Source organism: Protopterus annectens, chromosome 8.part0 (assembly GCF_019279795.1).
Source record: "Protopterus annectens isolate FY-2018-M chromosome 8.part0, PAN1.0, whole genome shotgun sequence".
Classification (NCBI taxonomy): Eukaryota; Metazoa; Chordata; order Ceratodontiformes; family Protopteridae; genus Protopterus; species Protopterus annectens.
Window position 1 is genome coordinate 213888977 of NC_056741.1, and position 24424 is coordinate 213913400.

General features: G+C 38.2%; 1 protein-coding gene across 2 annotated transcripts in view; it reads left to right on the forward strand.

The window, feature by feature from the left end:
- Positions 1–24424, forward strand: part of LOC122808703 (endothelin-converting enzyme 1-like) — a 1298251-nt gene that overhangs the window by 1173429 nt on the left and 100398 nt on the right. For both annotated transcript variants that reach the window (XM_044079690.1, XM_044079691.1), the window contains one exon: positions 1627–1722. In XM_044079690.1, coding sequence (XP_043935625.1) covers positions 1627–1722 — 96 coding nt within the window. The remainder of the gene's footprint in view (positions 1–1626; positions 1723–24424) is intronic.

Genomic DNA, 24424 nt, shown 5'->3' on the forward strand with positions numbered 1-24424 from the left:
GACAAAGCCAGAGAGGCAAGATTTCATTGGTTTGGACATGTGCTGAGGAGGGATGCTGAGTATATTGGGAAAAATATGCTAAGGATGAAGCTACCAGGTAACAGGAAAAGAGGAAGGCCTAAAATAACGTTTATGGATGTGGTGAGAGAGGAGATGCAGGTAGTTGGTGTGCCAGAGCAAGATGCAGAGGACAGGAAGAAATGGAAACAGATGATCCACTGTGGCGACCCCTAACGGGAACAGCTGAAAGAAAATGATGAGAGTAATTATATTTATTTGGTGACACTGTGGCCACTCCTGAAAGCCTTGCTGCTTTGGTCAAACACTACCATTTCTATTAGTATTAATTTTACTCAGTATAATTGGATACCCTGGTAAGAGTCTTAGAATATCTGGCTTTGAAGTGTTATGTTGTCAGTATCTAAATTATAGTCTGGGCAGAAGGTGCATAGCTGGAAAATCTTTGCCAGCCTTTCCCAGGTGTGTGTGTGTGAAAATAAAATCTCATAGAATATGTGTGTGTCAGCTACTTGGAGCAGGGGCAAAGAGCACTGGTTTCCCAGACAATGTGGTGGAGAACTTAGCTTGGAACACTTGGCCGAGGACTCAACTCTACAGCTGTGTCAGTGGGGAGTCTTATTTGGGGCCTAGAGTGAGGGAAACCCAGTCCCAAGACTGAGTGTGCTCCCTGTGTGCTCTTAATGGAAATTGTGCTTGATGTAGAGAGCTACATCTGGAAATACTCTGTGTATCCATTTTTTATTCCAAGTGAACACCCCTCAGTGGTGTCTGTGGTGAGGATTAAGGCTTCTTGATTACAGGACCAGAGGAGGGATGTCACATTAGGTATGATATGTTAGTGATGACTATGCATCTGCAAGGATACATAGAGCAGCCCTGTTGAGTGCACTAATGTGGGAATAAATGAGTTAAGCTTCATTATTATTTTCTGTCCCAGTAAGACATCCAGTGTTTAAAGCACTATTTAATTTCACGTGACTTGTTGTGCATATGACTACAGTACCACTAACCCAAGAGACTTTAATATATTTTATATTAGAGTATTGTTTATTAGATTTCAAAAAGTGTTTGATTTTCACCAAAACAAATCCATATTAGCCCCTGCTGACATGTACAACTTGACTGCACAGTTTAAAACAGTCTGTGATATAGTTTAGTCTGACTGTGTTTAGTATTGTTGATTAGAAGCATCATGTTTGTTTTCTTAATTCAGTTTTATGATTGTTTCCTGTGCCATTAATACTGGAATTACAGGAAACATGTTCCCAGTGCCACACATTATTGCACTGGTGTGATTATCCTTGTATGTTTCATTAATCACTCTATATGGAAAACAGGAATACATGATTTTTTCTCTCTCTCTCTGTCTCTCTGTACTTGTTTCCTGTAGTTGTTAATGCGCTAAGTTCAGAAACTTTATATTTGATTTGTGCTATGTTTAGATGTGTTTCCAGAGGTTACCAAAAAATTGCAAAATATTATACTGCCAGCAAGAAAATCTACTGTCCGCCAAGACAAATGTGAGCATTTATAGTTGAGAGTGTTAAGTAAAGAGAAGGGGACCTTGTGGCTTTAGTTTAAAACATTTTCATTTGACCTTTTCAGGCATATGAAAATTGGCTGAAGAAAGACAGAGTTGAAACAGTTTTGCCGCAAAGTAGTCTGACACAGCATCAGTTATTTTTCACCAGTTATGCTCAGGTAAGAATAAAGGAAAAGTCTTTCAGTGTGATTAAACTGTTATTTTCTGTATTTCTGACTTTCTTGTTTTTACCAACTCAGTCATCAAGGTGGACAGTTAAGTACTCACATGACTAATACAGACTTATTTCAAAAGTCAAGGTAGTGGCTACAGTACTCTGAGTTCAATACCTGTGTTGCAGGACTTAATGTTTACAAACCAAATACTTACAAATCAAATACTATTAGTTACAGAAATTTACAAGGGATAATCAGTTACTCAAAGAAATTTGCACATCATACTGTTGTGACTGAACCAAAATCACAAAGTGTACAGTGTATAAATTACAAATAAAGTATGCAAATAAAAAAGTAATGCATGATAAAGACATTTAAGAAAACTGAAACCATAATGCAGTAATTAATTTGATAAAAGTGTCTGGTAGATCTAATGTATGTACCAGTCCGTATGCAGAAAATGGGAAGGCTAGGTCTTCAGATGAGTGCAGCATAAATGGTACTGACATAAACAATAAATAAAATCAATAGATGCTGTGATGCAGTGTCCAGACTGTGTTTATAGTAACTTGCTTGCACATTAAACACCAGCACAATCTGCAGCAACAATGTAAACTTATGGTTTTCTGTCAGCTTGGTACTTTTGCTCCTCATTTGATTTTGTTACCTTGACACAAGACGAGAATAATCAGAAAATGCAGTTTTATTTGCTTTTTATATACTTATTATTGTTATAGATTTAAATGCACCATATACAAATTCAGTAATAATGATCACACGGAGATTAGAAGATGAAGATGGAAATGAGAAAGCTAATACCAGTAGAGCGTAATAGAACTGGAAGCAGGCATATGCTACTTCATCTTCTAATCTCCATGTGATCATACTGAGCAATACTTTACCTACATCTTATCTCTTCCATTACTACTATACTTCCCACACCCTCTCCCACAACTGCATAATTTTACTCTCTCTACTCTCATGACTCTCCTTACTTAATACCTCTTCTTCTCCTCTACCAACTTGGTCTAATCATTAATCACATTTTCAGGACATTTCTCTTTGCCATTTTGAAAATCTACTTTTTCATGTAAACTTTTTCTATTATCCTTGCTGAATTATATGAATTAATTTTCATTAGTACATGACTGTAAGATACTTTGTACTATATTTCTTATATAACATGAATGTATGTAGCTGTTTATCCTAATTCTCATTGCTGCTATAAAACTCTGTAATGTGTTCTTTATGTGGAACTTTTCTCCTCGGGTCTGCACTGAAAATGGGCCACCAGAAGACAAATAAAGTAAAATAAATATTTAAAAGGAGACAGCATGTTTGTCTTGTCTTACTAATTCTTCAAATCAGTGTATCTGTGATAGGGTGTTTAAAACCATTTCATTACCTCTGCATTGTATTACATATAAATATCATCAATGTAGTGGGTTGTGTGGCACAGAGGGCAGGAACGCTGAATGCACCGTTGTACTTTGGATTTCAGTAAGGGTCCCAGGTGTCATAGAAGTTAGCTGGAGAGTCACTTCACTAAATATTCTTTCACTTATCCTGTGGGAGCGTGGCTGGTTTATGTCTATTGTTGGGGCACCTGCCCATCTGAAGCCATAAGGAAAAGCCTCAATATGTGTAAGGCTATGGAATGGTAGCCTTCTAAGGAGAGTATAACCCTCTAAATTAATTTAGCAGGCACTATACCTCACCCGTTTGCATGCAGTGGTGGGCATTAGATGCATGCATGAAAAATCGGAACCATCCAAAGTTAATGGCATGCTGTCACATGACTGTAACCTCCACTGTTGAATATAACATGAGATTGCTTAAATGTTTTTTCCTCATGAAAAGGAGCAGCTCCTTTCCATAGTGAGAGATGGGATGATAAAGCTAGGCAGAATGGGAGAATGAATGGATTAGTGGAGTGCCAGGAAAGGCTTGACAGTCAGGCTGGTAAGTGGTAAAAAATGCCATCAGTTTAAACCTTTTCTTTATGATCACTTAATTGTGTCTTATGTCATTCTAAGGCATCTCAATGACAATTTTATATGTATATATATATATATATATATATATATATATATATATACAGCGCATTGTTTTTAATTTGTATTACATAGCTGGATAGGAAGAGATTGAAAAATATGTTATTTTTATTTTGTGGAGGCACTATCTACACTTTTGATTTTCCATCCTTTTCCTCTGCTATGGACCACTCATTTCTTTCTTTCTTTATGGGAATGACAGAATCCTGCCTTTACCCTCTCAATAGGTATACCCTCACTTTCCAGAGAGAGACTATCCTTGTGTCTCCCCCTGTTGAGAAGCTGCTGCCCTTCAGAGGGAAAGACTCCAGGAAGAGGAACATTATATTGTGACCAGAGTGAGCTAAGGGGATTAGGAACATTAACTGGGTGTAACTAAATATCATAAGCATCATAGCATGCAGTAACAGCTCCAGACTCTCTGCTGTAAGAAGTCAGCAATCTGCCTTGTAATCATCCTCAGTCTCCACAGGGTGCTGTGAGAAGCTGTGAAGTTTAGTCAGAGCATGGTCATACAGACTGATACATAATATATCAAATTCCCATCACTGAGTCATTGAGGAGGAAACTGTATGCAAATCAGGTTAAATTTCTTAAAAGCTAAGGAGGTATTAGTTAAATGTACCTGCCTGAAACTATTTATTGTTGTTCATTAAGACAAACTCAGTTGTCTAGTTTGTCTTAATGGCTGCCACTAGTACTGGTAAGACCTCTAACCTCCATAAAGATTTCCGTTTTCTTTAGTACCAGAACGTGATATTTTTATTTCATAATGATACTAATTGTTCATCACATGCCACTAACGACCCAATCATTGTAGAATCAACCTATAGTACCATCCTAGGCCTGATCTTTCAAATTTGACTAAATACAAAAGTATGTGTATTAAAAAGATGTTTCTTATTTACTCTCAGCCATTTGTTGCCACCTCTCAACAAAAATAGTTTTCTACTTCTACTGTGATATTGTTATTCCCCCAGTTTCTGTGATGTGATAATTGAGTCTGATTAGGTTGTTTAGTCCTGCTATTATCATGTGGCCACTCTCCTAAAATAAAATAAACAATCCTTTGCTTTTTTGTAAGTTTAATTCTGTAATATGCAAAATATTACTTCTGAACTTGTATTGCAGATGCAACACTAGTTACCTCCACAGCCATGGTTAATACGCAATAGACACCAGTAAACCCACTGCAGTATGCCAAGCTTTCCCAACACAAAGCCATTTTTAATTAAACTGGGTAGATGCTCATATTTTCCAGTGCCAGCGATCTCAAAAAAAAGCATTAGGCACTTTCCCAGCCCTGCAAATTTCAAGTAACTATGTCAAGTCTCTGATAAACATGAAAATGATCCAGTTTCCTGTTATTCAGTTTCATAGATTCATAGATTAGTACTAGGCTAACTTGCCCTTGTGGGCCATTTTAAGCCTAGCCAATTATCCCATGTGAGAATCAAATGTTGCACCTTGAATCTGTAAGGTAAACACCTTAACCGTTATGCCAGCCTCCCATCTTGACTCAACCTATAGTACCGTAGTTTCTTGTTTCTGATGCATCAGTCAATTGCCACTTGCCATACTTAGTGGCTGTGTGCACCTCAGCCACTTAGCTGCTGCTGTTTTGCTACCTGTCATGCAGCGTCAGCTGTTTTCTCAGATTTCACCTGTGTATGACAACCATAGCAGAAACAGTGCATGAACTACGTCATAGTTATTCTTATATGTAATCAGGGCATGCTTTATATGGCGTGTGTAGTACACACAGGTGTGTTCAGAATAGTGCTTCGTAAGCCATGACATACACTTCTCCCTGAGATGATTAATATGGCAATGTGGACTTCAAGGGAATGCAAGCCAGCAAGTATTCCCATATGAACACCACATAGTTTTGAACACCTCATTGCACCTCAGATATATCCTAGAGGTCCATTTCCTATTTGCCAGGATGCCTCTATAACCTGTGGTGGAAGGCTTCTATAAAGTCTTAGCTGTGTGGTAGACTATTTGGCACTAACACCTTTCTCTAAATATGCTATGAGTAGTGAAATAGATAGTCCTCTGTCCAGATGCATATGTGGGAATGTGAATCTCACACTTTTCACAGTCGAAACTTCAGTATCTGAAGTAATCCTTGAAGAGCACAACTTTTATTCATCTGTAATAGTGGGCACCACATCAGATTATAGACTCACACATTCTTGTGACTTGTTAGGGTGTATACTAGCAACATGTACTTATTTATTTCATTAACAGTTGGGTAGGATAGCGTGGATAGTGTATAATTATCCCATTCTACTAACCTTTGGTAATAAGTTTTCCAATAATTAACAGTACTGAGTTCATTCAGGTTGCCCAGGGATGTCCGTCATTAGATCACTGTTGCAATGGCCTAAGCTATATGGGACAATTCCTGCCAAGTACTAGATGACCGTCCAACTTTCAAAACTTTAGGGTACCTTCCACATGCCATTACCACTGTAGAGCTCAAGGAGAGTGATATGAAGACAACAATAAGGGTACCCAAATTTCAAAACTTTCTTGCCGTTGAAGCATCTAGCAAGTTGCTTTCTGTTGTGGCTTTGTGGGTTCGGCAGATCTCTGCATTACTATTTGATCTAACCACTGCTCCAAGGGTATTCATGAAGTATCTAGCTCCTGTGATTGCTTATTGCAGACTGCAAGATGTTCATCATTCACATTGCCTCAGTGGCATATTGGTTCTGTGTTTGAACGAAGTCCTCGCTGGAAGCTTTCCAGAACTCAAAATAAGCCCCTCCCATCAGGGGAAGAAAACCCCCTGTCACAGAAATTAAAGTATTAAGCCTTTTACTGCTAGCTGTAGGACTCACACACTTGAATTTCCATAGCAGCCTGGATGCCACATTCCAGAATCTCTTAGGGAATTTCCCTGTTTCTTTTCGTCTTTATTATTTACTTGATTTATTATTAAAATATCTTTAGCTTCTGTTGCTGTTGTCAAATGATGCTTTGGTCTACATCAGTTTACTGGACACTGTTCGGTCAACAAAAGTAGTGGATCAAACTTTACCTCTGAAGTGTTCAGATTTTCAGAGAATGTCCAGATTTTTCCCTTTTATTTATGCCTTTTATCCTCCCATTAGTTATGGTTTTGGTACAAGGAAGGTGTTCTGAAGCTTTGAAAGTTGGTCAGCTGTTATATCCTTGGCAGGATATAACCCATATATCTAAGGCTACCTGCGTCAATGATCATTTGAATATTTACTGTTATGGTAAGTTCAACGTGTACAACTAATAGGAAAGTGAAGAAGATTAATAGGGATTTTTTACAATACAGGGGCAACATGGCTTATTTACTTAAAGTTAGCAAGAACAAACACAATCTTTACCATCACACTAACAAAAGGGATGTATAACTGCTCACCAGACCTATGGGGGGAGATTATGGGTCAACATAGAAAGGAATGATTTTGGTCCAGTTAGTTTAAATGACTTTTCAGATTTCCCTCACTCAGATGGTCACAAAGACTAGCAGAAAAGAGGGGGCAAATGAAACCCCAACAGTATCAGAACTACGACCATCAATGGAATTGGGTACACCAAAAGTCCACCAACAAAGGAGGGGCAAGAATGAAGAAACATTGATTACCATTGATAGTGGAGAAATTATACTGGCCCAAAAGGGTTTCACCCTATCCAATTACAATCACTTGGATATTACTCCAACTCATTTTAGTTTCTTCCAGAAAGTTTTTAATTTTTTTCCCACTAAAAAGTTTGATGTTGTGGATGCTATTACTGAACTAAAACTGGATGCAAGAAAATTTAATTTAGCTGTTGTATTTAACTCGGATGGTTGACAACATGTAGCCCAAAAGCAAAGGTGTAAAAAGAAGTGTTTTTAAACTCACCTTACACCCCTTGGTGTTGGCCTTTGAGAAAGCATGTGAATCTGATATTCACAAATTTGCCAATCAAAACAAGGGGAGATTGTGGTTTAACCTTACCTATGAAGAAAGGTCTTTACTACATACTTTAAGTAATGATAAATATATAAGGGTTGTGAAACCCAACAAAGGTGGGGATTGGTCTTATTTGACAACATAGACTATTGTAGTAAGATGTTTGTAATTTTACACAATGATGCCACTTTCATTATCGGTTCTAGAAATGAAGTGAATATAGCGTATGGGAAAATAGACCTTCAATTAGAAGATCATGTGTTGCAGGGTGTATTGACACCTGATTTGTTTAATTTCCTTACTAATATTTCACCTAAAATTCTTACTATATTTGGCAACCGCAAAATACACAAAGATGTTTTTAACTCTCCATGTTCAAAACCTTATTATTTGGCAGTTTTTGGACCATATGCCTAAACCTGTGTGTGCACTATTTATACACCTTTTAAAGGATTCACAGGACTTTTTAAGTATGTTAAAAATTATCTTTGGGAAGAAAATCTGATTTTAGTAACCATAGATGGGAACGATCTTTTCAGGAGCATTCATAAAATATTAGGATTGCAGTTTTTTCAAGAGAGCCTTTTAAATGTCCTTTCCTCCAGCAAAGTGATCTTTACCTTATAGTGGAGTTTATGGAACTCATCCTAGATAACAATTTTATTTATTATGAAGGGGAAATTTTTAAATAACATAGAGGTATGGCAATAGGCACAGCCTGCGGTCCAGTTTATGCCAACTTCGTCTTAATCCATTGGGAGTTAATTTATGTTTTTAAGTTGGATGACTATAAATGTTGTAAATTATACTTACATTTCTTGGATGATGTTTTTATTGTATTTTATTTATTCATTCATTTATTTATTTATTTATTTTTCTATGTGTACTGGGAAAGTCAGACTGGGTAATACTCATTTTCCGAGGAGCCCCAGGGAAAAAAGCTCAATTTTCTTACATTGCATTATGTTAAGTTCCATTTAAACACAGAGTAGTTACACTTCTATTTACATTTATACACAAACAGTAGTTACATTTATACATTCTAAGATTTTACAGAGGTGGAAGTTACTAAAGAGAAAGCCCATGTGCAACTTAGTGGATTGTACAGGCGGCAGTTATAAATAAAAATTATTTTGTCATTTCAGTGAGAAGTTAAATGTTTAAGGAGAGTATTTGGAGAGAATCATACAGTGAATACAAAGCCTCAACCTTGTGATGAGCATGTGCTGGACCAGGATTGCTTAAGATGATGTTTAGGCAGTGATTTAAAACTGTTGAATTTGTCAGAGAATTTTATTTCTGTGAGGATACTATTCCATAGTTTATCAATGTATTGGGAGTAGAGCGAGTATCCTGCAGCATTATTTGACTTATTTGTAAGTAAGAAGAATTTGTTACTAGAGCAGGTATCCCTTGCTGGACAGTAGGTCAGTAATAAGTTATGTACTGCGGGGCATTTTTCTGGATGATGAGTGAGTTTATGTGCAGTACTTAGTTGTGAATATGTTAGGGAGTTATGAAGTTCAAGCCAGTTAATTGCTTTAGGCTTTGACAGTGGTGGGTCCTGTGAGGGGGACTGGTGGCAAATTTAGCAATTTTTATTGTAGCAGGAGGCAAGTTTCTTTCTCTGAATATCATTTAAGTTTCTTAGGATAGAAGTCAGCAGTAAGAATGTGCTGGCTAGAGTTTTTCTTGCCGTATCTGTAAGGAATCCATCAATCCTATAAAGGGAGCCTAGTTTCTGGTGTGTAGATTTAATGGTATGCAGTTTACATTGGTCATATTTGAGACTGTCATCTATTATAGCACCTTGAAGTTTACTGTGACGTACAGTTTAAATGACAGTATAATTTGCTGACTTTATGATAAAAAAATTCCTTTCGATTTTGGCAACTTTTTGAGATAAAAAGCATTAACTTAGTTTTCTTAAGGTTGAGTAGGAGGTTTGATTCTTTGAGCCAGGTTTCTACAGAGGAGAAATATTTTTGGGTAATGTCTTGGAGCTTATTTGTTGTTGAGGCTGTACACATTAATATTGAAACATCTGCATACTGAAATAAACTAGCATGGTGAGTAGAGGTGTGGAGGTCATTAATAAATATATTAAATAGTAAAGAACCCAGGATAGAGCCTTAGGGACACCTGTAGTAACTGGTTGAAAGGATGAGTAGGTTTGTTGCCATTTAACAGCTTGTTGCCTTCCAGATAGGTAACTAAGAAGCTAGATTAATAAGAAGTTGTACTCCTTACAGGCCTTTCCAACCCTTGAAAATATGGATATCTGCATCACTATGGAAACATAGTTTCACTGTAGCAATAGCATCCCCTCAGTTCCAGGTTTCAGTGCCTGCCACTTGTTCAGACAACCTCTGAAAAATACTTTATTGTTGGTGGAGGCATGCTCATTTTCCTAAGAAGCCAAACCACATCAAGACTCATAAGGCAAGATGATGACCTCAGGTTCTTTCATACCCTACAATAAAAATCTGTACCATATCATAGCCAACTACTGTACCCCCTACATGTTAGCTGCAACTCATAAGGCATTATCTAAAAAACTAGTGGCCCTCCCTATTGATCCAAATAGTATTTGTCAGAGGATTTCAACTATCCTTCCATTAACTGAGTAACCTACACTAATTCAAATAAGTATACAGAGATCTCCCTACATTTCATAAATGCTAGCTCATTAGACCAAACTAGTTCATGCCCCAACTTAGGGCTCAAAAATATTGAATCTAATCCTCGCCAGTATAACCCCATTGTGCACTACACCTGTAGTTGCCCCATTATGGGTCAAATCTGGTCACTGCTAAGTAATAGTCACTTTGTGAAGGGCCAATCTTGTCTCCTGAACCTGATTGGCTTCTTCGAATCAGTCTCCAGAGCCGTGGACGAGAGTAAGGCAGTCCACACAGCCTATCTGGACCTCGACAAGGCCTTTGAAACCATCCACCACTCTAGAATCATAGATAAACGTAGTAAGCTGGGCATTAATCCCTATGTCACTCGATGGGTTGCCAACTGGCTTACTGACACAACCCACATTGTAAATGTAGCTGACTCCAAATCCAGCTGCAGACAAGTGACAAGTGGAGTACCTCAGAGTTCAGTCCTGGGACCTCTCTTGTTTGGCATCTACTTCTCTGAAGTACAGGCCAACACTAATGGACTCTGGCTAACAAAGTTCACAGATGACTGCAAACTGGGATTCATTATTGAATCCCCAAATTATGTGGATACTCTACAAAAGGGCCTTACAGAAACAGATGATTGGTGCCAGAGCCATGGGCTCAAGCTCAATGCCAAGAAGTGTATAGCTATCCCCTTTGGGGAAAAACATGTACCCATGAATTACCACATAGGTGGCAGTACACTAAACACCGAAAGTGTGATAAGAGACGTAGGGACTTAGGGACAGAGGTGGACAGTGGTCTCACCTTCAATAACTACATCACCACAACAGTCATGAAATCCTTCTATGTGGCACAGCTCATCACTAAGGACTTCTCATCAAGAAAAAAGGAGGTCATTGTCCCACTGTACTCATCCCTCATTGGACCCATTATAGAATACAGCATCCATTTGGTATGTACCTCTCAAGACATCTGCAACAACTGGAAAGGCCGCAGAAATACCTCACTAAAAGAATCACAGGCCTGAAGCAGATGCCCTATGCTGACCGCCTTAAAAAACTCCAGCTATACTCTGTCGCATATCGTCTACTCTGAGGCGATCTCTGTTTAACATACAAGGCCATGTCAAACCCGGAGCTGTTGGACATGCTACACTTAAAGAAATCCCAATCCCTCAGAGCCACACACTCCAGGGATCTAAACCTTTTCATCACAATAAACAAAACATGCTGGAGGGATAGGTTCCTGACCCAGAGACTCCCCAGACTCTGGAATAGACTGCCCATGCATGTCAAGCAGAGTGCCTCTTTGGCTCTCTTCAAAAGGAACCTTGATGATTGGATGGGAGAAAGGAAATTCACCCTGGGGATCACGTCAGTCGCCCTGTTAGACAGGGGTCCAGGAAAGTAAACAGTGTTGGAAGAAATAGCCAGGGAATTGTTATGGCTAGGCTTGTATAGGCCTTAGGGCCGATAGCCTAGTACCAACCTATGAACAAACAGCACACTCACTTTTGCTGCAGAAGGCTGTGGACTGTATTCCTGCACCAGGTAGATTGGTAGCTAACTCTGCAGTGTAGCATGGGGGTGCTGCACTCCTGAGTGCATCCTCTTTCAGATGAGATGTTAAACCAAAGCCCCATTTGTTTAAGGTGGTGGTAGCTCAGGTGGATGTAAAAGATCCCATGGCACCTATCAAAAAGTGTAGGGGTCCTTTATTATGTACAAAAAGAACTCTTATTTATAAGCTATTTACATATTTACAACTGCACAAATATATTCATGCATATTCATTATTTTCCTTACAGTCATACTAAATGTTCATCCCTTTTAGACTCCCACTCCTTTTTCCATAACCGCCATCTGATTTTACTACATATTGTTGCTAAAATCCATTTACCATTAAAGGACAACAACGGGATTCTGTTATTAAATGTTCAACTTCTCTGTCCTTTTTCTCCCTGTTTACTGTCCCTGCTATAAATAAACAACATTACAGCATTTAAAATATTTTAAATCGACTGTTTCTCTGACTAGAACAGTACCTTAATGTACTGTGGTGGTTTCACTTTCAAAAAACTTTTATCTCTCTCTGGAAAAGCTTTCTGCAGTCTCCAATTCATTGATGTCGTCAAGGCCACTGAATACAGGTAGTTTTTTGGCCAATTCCCTCCCCAAACTGACACTACCATGACTGTCCTAAAAATCCACACATGCTGTGATGTCACAGCTAGGGTTGGCACCTTTTCAAATGCCCAAAGTGGAATATTTTTGGTACAAGCTTCAGACTTTGAAGGCCAAAACATACCCACAGCCAGTACAAAGGACATAACTTCACTTTTTTGCCTAAATAAAAGCTTGTTATTGTAACATTTCAGCTACTTATTCTGTTTCTTATAACATTTAAGTTTTCAGATACAGAGTAACAGTTTTATGCAACTATTACATAAAATATAGGAAATAATGTTATCCTAAAATCTCAGGACATTTGCCATTTTTACAATTTTTTTGCAGGACACAACTGCCCAAAGAGGGACTGTCCCTCGCAAAGTGGGACAGGTGATAACCCTAGCACAGCTCCCTAGTCCTCCCCCCTACCCATACAGAAATTAAAGGCTAGAACAAGGAAACAGTATTCAGATATCAATCACAGCAGGTAACAGCTCAAATTACTCTTAGCACTTTGACAGCTAGGGAAGTTAGGTGTGAAGGGGATGGGAGATGAGTCAAAGTAGTACAATTCAGGCTTCACAAAAGACTGCAGTTTAGCCATTCTAAAAAGAAGCAGCAGTAAAAAGCATTTTGAAAGTCTGTTTTGTGGCATTTGCACTATTTGTGTTTTAAGTAGTCATTGAATAGCATGAAATACTACTTAAAAGAAACTGACTGAAAGACAGTAGTGTATGCATGTAAAATCAATGTAGTGACAGGAACTTTAGGAAGAAAGAGGCCTACATGATATCATTTTTTACAGACAAGCACTGCATTGTGGGATACCTAGAGGCAGACTAAACAATCGGAATTACTTCAAGATGCCAGACCCCATGTGGTCAGAGTCAGAAATTATGTATAAAAGTATTTTGAAACCTGTAAGTAGTCCCAGAGTGGTGCTAAAATGTAGGAAACACCAAACCATGGTGAAATAAGCATGTTTTTTTGAGCCCGTGGGTGTAGTTCTCCTTTAAACACAATTTCATTTATTCTTTCATTCCATATAACCCATACAAGATAAATTAACTTTTTCCTGGTGATTCAATAAGCTCCTTGTAGGCTTCGTCCAGAGCCTACCTGGAGTGTACATATTAGTGTGACAGTGTGTGGCATTCCTCAGCATGCAATGCATATTAGTGAGGTGTGATGCATCTCTGCTGTGTTTTGTGACTCACAACACTGTTGCTGGCCACAACACCTTATGTAAGCAAACGCAGATAGCAATTACATTTAAAGGAGAACATCTAAGGTGCGCGGATTTGCACTTAATGCCACAATGATCACCAGGGCTTTATAAATAGGTGTTATTCTGTTAGTGCAGCACATCTGCACAGAGGCCAACTTGAGAGGACACGTAACCATTAATAGGGACATATTTGAGATTGATGTCATTTAGGAATGTTGTAGAATGTAACACACTCAACCTCTTATAGTGAAAAATGTGGATAATGCCACAAAAATAGAGGGACAAAGGGCCACAAATAGGGACAGATTGTTTAATACTGCACTTCAAACTTAGGAAGTTGATAGACTATATACATTGTATATTAGCATGAACTTTCTGGAGAGCATGAAGTTTGAAACTCAGATGTCACCAATCAGTTTCTAACTACACTGTGCAATGACATGCCACTGATTTGCCAGGAAAAAAAAAATTATCCGGAAAAGAACACAAATATGAGACAAAAACTGCACATTCTGCACAGATCAGGACAGCTGAGAGGTATGCACTCAAATATATGCATTACTGAGTCACATCAGTCCAGAGATCATCCCAGTGATATGGCAGAAAGTCACATATTTGATATGGAAAACATCTGGACATCCTGGGAATATTTGCACAGTAGAGAGGTATGAATGTGAATTATATAGTCCAAACACAGTACAGGACAGTGTATCTACAGTGCAGAGTATTGTGATATCCCATTCCTGGCATACTGTACTGAAGTTGCGTTAATGATCTGTAACAGGACATGGGACTGCCATGTACAATGATCACTCAGGGAAAGTGTGTGCATTGATTAGGGACACACAGATGAATTGTAGGAATGAACACAGGGAAAGAGTACAGGTGAAATTCCCATATGTACAGCAGAGGAGGGCATGTCAATGGAAGACGGTTGTAGCAGCAGCACTAAGAACATTATATATGGTACAGTTATATGGACTGTACAGGGAAAATGTCTTATCTGTGACTGTCGCACAAGGTGACAGAACAATGGGGGGGATGTTTGTGTGAGATAATAATCCTTACATGTATAAATGCAGAGGACATCTGTCAGGGATCTGATGTACAGTTGGGGTAGGGTGCATATTGTGAAGCTGTGCAAACTGTTATACCTGTATATGATTTCAGTACTCTCCCTTAATAACACATCCATCATAGTTGAAACTAGCACAAAACTACTAGGAGTAACAATAGATGACCAATTTAAATTTGACTTACATATAAATAACTGTAATAAAAAGACACACCAAAAACTGGGCCTTCTCTATCGAAACAAAAGGTTTCTTACAAATAAAGCAAGAGTTACCCTCTCTCACTCATACCTACTACCTATTCTATTGTATAACTGTCAAATTCTCACTAATCTCAACTCCATACTTCTAGCAAAACTAGAATCCACCAATAACAAGGTTGCAAGATTCGCTGCCCAACAAACTTATAAATCTCACCATTGTCTCTCATTAAGATACTTTAAACTGGCTTGAACTTCCCCACTCACTCCTTCACTTCCAACTACAGATAATCCATACAATTCTATACCAGCAATCCTTCTGTCCTAGCCTATCCTCTTTAATCTCTCAATACTCCCCAGCCAGGTCCTTATGTAGCTCTGACCAAAACCTATTACAAATATACAAGGCAAAAACTAAATTTGGATCCAATCTCTATAGCTCCAGTCCTTCTATAGCATGGAATAAACTGCCACTAGAAATCAGGTCTCTTACACAAACTAATCAATTCAAAATTGCAACCAAAGAATACCTAAAAGCACACTGGTTCTGCCCTTGTTATCATCCTCCATAAACAACATTCAGTCCACTTGCCTAACTCCACCTACCTCCAGTGGTGAACTATAACCTCTGCATATTATTTACCTTTACATCTACAGAACTTATTTCCTCTTCTGATCTCAGTTATTTATTAGAAACATCTACTGTTACTTATAATTATTGCTGCGCTTTATGAATTATTGTCTTTTATATTGTTTAATGCTTACATTTCAAAACAATGAAGCTTCTTAACTAATTACCTCTGTATTAACTAATATATTCTCTAAGTAACTACTGTGAAATTCTAATGCTTTTAATGACTTGTATACTGTGGAGCTTTTCTCCCAGGGCCTCCACTGAAAAAGGGCTATTCGGCTCAGTTGGACCATCCCGGTCAACAAATGTAAAATAATAAATAAGTGATGAGTGTATTCTCAGCAGAGGTCTCCAGCAAGGTGGCCACAGGTAAAGGATCATGCCAAACATTACAAGAACCAACCACAATCATGGACAATATCAGACTAATACCAGCACTAATCCCATGTCTCTGACATAACATATGTGATGTGGAGTGATAACAGATGAGCCTGCACACACACACTTGACAAGTGTTATGATACATCCACATTCTGAGGGTAACCACACACACTGTACTGGTATGATAATATCTGCAGGAGGTGTTAGAAGGGACACTGCTATCCCAGTATCTGACAGTATAGGCAGTACAGGCTAGTTGCCTTGTGTGCATGGCATATATGTGTGGCACAATCCACACTGTCACGAATAATATACATACTGTTAATGTTGTCAGACACCTATGTATGCAGTGTGTGCATAAGCTGGACAGGTAGCTCACATGCATCTGGTGTGACAACTGTCTAAGGCCAATAACACTGCATCACTGGGCCCAGACAGTATTTCAGGGTGCCTTCCATATAGCAAGAAACATGACTTGTCGGGCCCTCTGGAATTGTTATTTAACTGTAGCCTCCAAACCTGCCTCTTGAATGGACAACAGCATCAGTCATCCCTCTGCACAAAGGTGGGCCATCTACAGACACTGGAAACCGCAAAACTATAAGCTATAAGTTTCACTGGTCTTGTATGTAAAGCAATGGAAAGAATTATCATGGAAATGATCAACAGTGATATAGTAAACCTCCAGACACTGGATTCAAACCAGCTTGGTTTTGTCAAGGGCCGGTCATGCCTATTCAACCTGATGGACTTCTTTGAGAAGGTCACTAAAGCAATGGATGAGGACAAAACAGTTCACACTGCCTATGTTGACATGGCCAAGGCATTTGACACAATACCCCACTTGGGCATTGTTTTACAAACTCAAGAGGTTAAGTACAAACTCATATGTCACCCGGTGAATAACCAACTGGCTCACAGACAGGACACAGGAAGTTAGAACTGGGGTATCCACCTGTACAGAGGCCAGTCACAAGCCCTCAGGGATCTGTCCTTGAGCCACTTCTTTTTAGCATTTACTTCTCTGAAGTCAAGGCCAATATCAGTGGCCTCTGGATGACTAAATTTGTAGATAATTTCAGACTAGGAGCTGTCATTGAATCCCACACTGACACAAATGTTTAACAGGAAGGGCTGACATAGACAAGTAACTGGTGTCAGTGCCATGGACTAAAACTAAATGCCAGGAAATGCATAATAGTATCCTTCAGCAAGTCATCCACCCATGTTAACTATCATATTGATAACACACCCCTTAGAGTTGACCCAGTAGTCAGGGACTTAGAAACATGCATAAGCAGTAATCTAACCTTTGACCATCACATGTCAATAGTACTGAGGAAATCATTCTATGTTGTGCAACTTATAAACAAAGTTATGGCATCTATGTTCAAAGAATTCATTGTTCCACTGTATTTGGCATTCATCAGACCAATCACTGAGTACAGTGCCCCCTCTGGTATGTACCTAACCAGGCATATCCAACAATTGGAACATCCACAGAGGTTCCTCACTAAAAGAATACAGGGCGTATGTAAAATGTCCTATGCAGACCACCACAAGGCCCCATCCCTGTATTGTGTCTCCTACAGGCTTTTGAGGGGACATCTATGCTTGGCATACAGAGCATTGTCAGACTCCACTCTGATGGACCTTCTGCATAGCCACAAAACAAACACCAACATAATTACCCATTCTAAAGACTTAAACCTTGCTTATGATATAAATAGTACCTTCTGGATAGACAGGTATGTATCCCAGAGACTAAATCTGAAATAGCCTCCTCATCTGTGTGAACCAGAGTTCCTCCATACCCAATTCAAGTGCAGCTTGGACAGTTGGATGGGGAATAGGAAATTCATCCCTGATTTGGCTCCTATGTCTCTTATAGACACAGGCAACCTGTAAGTGGTTCATCTCCCAGGCCCCTGTATGTAAATGTTTTGTCTCCCAAGCCCCTACTTACACTTATCAAGGGTATCAGAACTTGCCAGAGATTTTGGATGCATGGCTAGGCTTAAAAAGGCCCTTGTGGCCATTAGCTTAGTAAACACCTACAAACCTATTGGTGTTCCTCACCATCAGTCATGTATATTCCCCAGAAAGAATACCTAGATGTGGCCAATAAGCTGTGTAATAGTGCACTGTGACATAGGTGGTACACTTCAGTTACACGTCACTTGAAGATGTGTAGGGAGGTACATAAGAAGAGTGCATTGTACACAGTTATTGCTGTGATGATGGCTGGGAACCATGAAATTATTAACAACTAAAACCAAGGTGAAATCAGTACAGCGACCAGAAAAGTTCAAGTTGAATTTATTAGTTGTGCAAAAAACAAGTTTAAGCGCTTTCTTCCCTCAATATGGGACTTCTTCAGAACAACTTCTTACAAAACCCAGCCCTTATATATTAAAACACAAATTACATTAATTACATTCATTATTCAATCAATTACCTCAGTTCAAACCATATAAATATATGCTTAAGAGATTAATCTAAAATTCTTAAATAAAACAATTAACCTAAAATATTTCTTAACTTTAATACACTAGAAATGCTAACATTCTCATTAATACCTGGATACTGTGTTGCATTCAACCGTAAATGCCATTTTAATTCACATATATAAAATATTGGGCACTTCTGGCACTTGGCCATATAAACAACATTTTTACTACAGCAATTGAAATGCCTCTTTAAAAAAGTGATGATAGTAAATTTTTTGAAGAAGTAAAATTCATAATACAGTTGTTTAGTAAAAGGGGCTATCCTGTGGAGGTGTTGAATCAAGTTAGAGAGGAAGTTGTAAACAAACTGACAGAAGGAATTTATAAGCCCATTTTAGATGCTTTAAAAACAGAATTAGTGAATATTTACTATATATTAAAAATAGGAACATGACTAATGCCTTAAGCAGACATATTCAGGAATATAATGACCGTGATTTCAAGTTTTTGGTAGTACAGCAATTGGTAAAGGATTCTCAAGAGAGATGTTTAGATGTGCACCTGGATATATATGAATTAAAATGGCAGTTACGGTTGAATGCAACACAGTATCTGGGTATTAATGAAAATATTAGCATTTCTAGTGTATTAAAGTTAAGAAATATTTTAGGTTAATTGTTTTATTTAAGAATTGTAGCTTAATCTCTTAGGCATATGTTTATATGGTTTTAATTGAGGTAATTGATTGCATGATGAATGTAATTAATGTAATTTGTGTTGTAATATAAAGGGCTGGGTTTTTGTAAAAAGTTCTGAAGAAGTCCCATATTGAGGGAAGAATGTGCTTAACCTTGGTTTTTTCACAACTATTACATTCAACTTGAACTTTTCTGGTCGCTGTGCTGGTTTCACCTTGGTTTTAGTTGTTCTGAAGTTTGGAAATTTGTGGTTATTTAGTTGTTCATGTGCTGGTTTTGGCACAGCATCATGGAGGGATCGAGTTCTAATGGAGACATAATGGAGTTGTTACAGCAGATAAACCAACAGTTGGCTGTACACACAATGCAAATTAAAACCTTGATGGACAAACAGAGTGGACTTGGAAATATATTTGGTAGCCTAGGCTACCCTTTAACCCAGCCTACACAGTGTTTGGAACCTGAGCAGTTGGCTCAGGTAGCTCAAGGTTCACAAGTAAGTGGTGCTACTAATTCTGTGGAGAAAGCAATTTGTGATGGTACAAAATAATTAACATCATGGAAAAACGATACTTTTGATTTCTGTGTAAATCATGGGCATCCTATTACTGGTCAACAACAAAACTTACCCCTAATAGAGAGACTGAAAGTGTTTGAGAAAGATTTGTTGGCATATAAAAAATTGCAAATGGAAAATGCATATTTGGAGAGAAATGTAGAGCTGCAACAAGTTCCACGTGGATTACGCACTTGGAAATATCCTAATGGTGCTGAAAATAATCCAGACTTTTTGAGAGATCTACGCAAATTATTTGACGAGACTGGGATAGAATTGATGAAACTTATGATTAAGTACAACACTCAGACATTAGAATCTCTATCAAAGGGATTAGAAGAAAACAATAACTTCATACAAAAAGATCTAGTGTTCGATCGTTATCAAACAAACTATGTTAATATATTCAGTAAAGTGGATAGTGTATGTAGTGACATTTTTGTTTGGAAAAACCAATAAAATTAAAAGAGATATGAATGAATATTCAAAAGGTAGGGTATATCCACTTTCCTCGGGTCGTTATAGCGACAATGGTGAAGGAACCAATCCTGAGCCGAGAGGTAGTGAGGAAGTGACATCATCACAAAGGTTACATCAGGAACAGCGCGCACACGTTCAACAGCAATCTCCCATAGAAGAAAATATGCCATGTTCGGAGAGGTTGCAAGGTAAGGGGCAGCAGGCCCATTTTTCAGTGAATGGCCACAGGGATTATGTGGAGCAAGAGGCCAGGTGGAAGAATCAAAAGAATTGCAATTTTCAGCAGACAAACTAATGGACTTGGTTTTCAAGTACTTAATGAAGTAAGTGGCGAAAAAGACTGTAACCTGGTAGAATTGTTTGAGCAAAATGTGGAACAGTTGTTTATTGACTTTAAGCTACACAATTCAAATAATGAAAATGGTAATCAATCTGGAGATTATGTTAACAATGCTAATACTACCATATATGTGGAGTTTAATTTTGAACAGGTGTTTGATGTTAATAATGAATTTGCAGTAATGAACAGTGAGCAAATTGACTTGGAAGTATTGATGCATGTATTAGGAAATGGGTTGGATAATGAGAACCTGAACTTACCACAGATTATACATAATACTACTGGTGACTTTAAAGTGTTCAATTATTCAAGTAAGCCATTCAGTACTTTGCATGCAAATTTATTAGCAAAGGATTTAACTTTTTTTCCGAGTAGAAGAGGGAAAGTGGCTGATATCCTAGTGGATCTGAAACTATTCATACGGAAATTAAATTTGAAAATTTGGTTTGGTAATAACAATAATAGTGGTGTTAACATTACCCAGAAGTTGAAAAAGCCCAGTACCTTTAATCCCCCTTTAATCCCCCTACTAATAATTTAATTGGGGTATTTGAAGAAGTATGTGAAAGAGATATAAGACAAGTATATAGAATGTCCAAAGCTGAATGTGATTGCAAGTTGAGTAAAATAGAACAAGAATTGCTATTAGAAATAGCTATGGATAAAAGTATACGGGTAATGAAACCCGACAAGGGTAATGGGATAGTCATTATGGACAAGGGGGATTATTCCAATGGCATGAATATTTTATTAATGAATGGGACATGCAAGGAGTCATTGTGGCAGATCAGTCTGGTAGTAAACCGAGCTCCTGGTCTGAACGAATGTATTAATATTAAGTGTTTCTAGCACTAAAATAACATTCAAATCACAATAATATGACAATGTTTTTATATTAAGATTTTTTTATGATGCTTTGACATTCTAAGATGTTTGGAAAACAAGACAGTGTTTTATTTTTATGGTATGATTTTATACTTTTAATTTAAAGTATCCTGAAAGTCATGTGATATGTGATGCAAGTTTTAAGAGGTGCGTTTTGAGAGGTTAACTTTTTTCTGAAGAAGTTCATGAAGAATAAATTTGAACGAAAGTACTAAAAGAATTGTACAACAAGAATCGGGTAGGTACTTTTACTTGGAAACGCTTTAAATGAATGTAGCTAGCAACGTCAACTGCCCTTCGGCACAACGATAGTATAATCCAACAGCAGTTTTCACTTCACCATGGATAAAACAAGAGGGCACTCATTCTGTATTGCTCAAATATTTATTTAGTAAAACTTGGCTAGCGCTTTCACCCGTAGGGCCTGAGGAAGTATTTGAGAACTATACTGTTATCGTGCTGAAAGGCAGCAGAGGGTAATTACAACGCTTTAACCCCGATTACATATATTTTGGAATATTTTATTCACTTGGAATTCTATGCGAGTGACTAACATTTGCCATTGTACCTACCCGATTCTTGTTGTATTATTTATTTTCATAGGGCAAGCTACATACGAAACAGTAGTAGTTTTTTATATTTTATTTTACTAAAAGAATTGTGTTCACTCCTTCATTCCATCTATAGCTTTTGGTTTGAGTTTCATTTTCCAGTTTGTTTATGTGCTTATAAGTTTTTGTGCTTTGACTTGTACCAGAGTGGGATGGCCTCAGAAGACAGTACACAGGACACTTTGTTAAACCTCTCAGTACATGCGGTGCCTGAACAGTTTACAGCATTCACTGAACAACTTGCCAGGACAGTTACTGGAGCAATTCAAGGTGGTTTTTCGAGATTGTGTGGGTCCCAGCAGCAGTATCCAATAGGTTTGGGTTCATTTTCACATTTTGACCACCATTGGGAATTACAAATAACAATCGGCAAAGGCATGAGGGTAATGACGCCACTAACGCACCTGTTAACAGCACCAGCGGTCCGAGTGGGAACAGAATTGTACACTTAGACGGCAGCATTTTGGATTATGTGTTTAAGGAAGTCAACAATCCTTTTTTAGACATCATTTTCGAACCGAATGGTGAAAATGTAAGTACTGTTGTTAATAATAATGTTACAAGTCATTATGAAGATGTTGGCAGTCGCAGGAAAGACATATTTGAGCTTGAGATGCTCACAGTTTGCTTTATATCTATGGAACTGGAGAATCTATATCTCAATGAATGTATCAAGCATAAATGTGTTCCACAGGGACTAAGATTAGAAAAATGTCCAAACTGTGTGAACTTTGGTGACCCAGTTTACATTGAGTTAGTCAACTTATTCAATGAAACAGGGGTCAACATGATGCATATGCTTGTAACAAATTATTTAAAAGAGATTGACACAGTCAAAGAAAATGTGGCAAATTTAGACAACAAAATTAAGGGACATTGTTGTTTTAATGTACTTTATGATTTATATAGTAGCACTGGGGCCAAAGCTGATAGGCACAGAGCTTCCGTAGTCACAAGGAAGCAGTCTAAACTGCAGTGGGATCTTTTGGCCTATGCCAAAAAAAGAGGCCTACCCCTTGCAACATCGGTGGGCTTTTCAAGAGAACACTACCAATACCAATGCAACTAATGACAACAACGCCACACAGGGTGAGATGAATGATAATGGAAGTGGAAACAACAGTAGTATGACCACCAATAATAACATCAATCTTCCTAACAACAATAACAACAACAGTAACACAGTTCAGCAAGTTTCAGTGGGGTCTGACAATAATAATTCAACATTTGCTAAAGTGGTTTCATCTACAAATAACCCCCGTGGATCAGGTCCTTTTTTGGTGGACCAAGGGGGCAACAAACGGACTCCCAGGTGGTCAAACCAGGTTCAGAACAAGACAAAAATGAGGGGAAGAAACAGAAAGAAAAACTAAAAGTTTCAGACTTTGAAATTCGCATTTTGAATTTGTCAAATAGTGTTTTATCTAATGATGTGATTTCAGTCTTGAAACAAGTTTTTTCCTACATACCAAGTAGGTCTGTCAATATCACCAGACTGTTAGTTGATTTCACACTTTTTTTTGAGAAAATTAAACCTTCGTTGCCTACTGCATGATTTAAATGTAGACAAACAAGATGTTTGTAACAAATTTAAATTGAACAGCACATACAACCCCACCTTGTGCAACACCTTGCAAGTGTTTGGTGATGTGTGAACTGGACATGAGAAATATTGTAAAGGACACCCACATGCATAAATCTCACACCCTCTTCATGAATGCCTGTTGAGTCTACCACGAATCAAGAGCAATGGAGACTGATAGTTTCTTACCAATTCCAGAGAGTGTGATCACTCTTTGAAAATGTTGCTCACTGCTTACTATCTCGCAAACATGGTGCTCTGGGATGTGTACTGCTGAGCACCATGTTTGCCCGATGGCAAGGGTTGAGCAACAGTGGCAAGCAATGTAATTTCAAGGTTATTTGATGTACAGGCAGTTGTGTAAGTGTGTTAATAAAATGTGAAGGCCATGCCAGTCCAGAGAGCAGGAATATACTTACAGGAACATATTACACAGTATACCTACATTCAAAAAAACAAAGGCTGCACACCCTGTACTAGAACCCATGACCATCTGGACTCCAGCCTTAGACTTATACCAAGTGCCCCTGAAATAGTTACATGACATTCCCTATTCTAATAATCATTCTTAAGGTCTTGCTTAGTGGGTATGAGTGATGCCCCATAGTATTAACTGAATGCATCCAGTTTCAGTTCTTGGTTGTCTAGGTCCTGTTGTCCAGCTTGTACATTGCCATGCTTTGCGCAAACCAGATAAACATAGCCAAAGCTGACATTCACTTTTCTTCATTTACTGCATTTGTGGTAAGTGGCACATCGCACAAACAGTGGCAAAGAAAAAAAACATA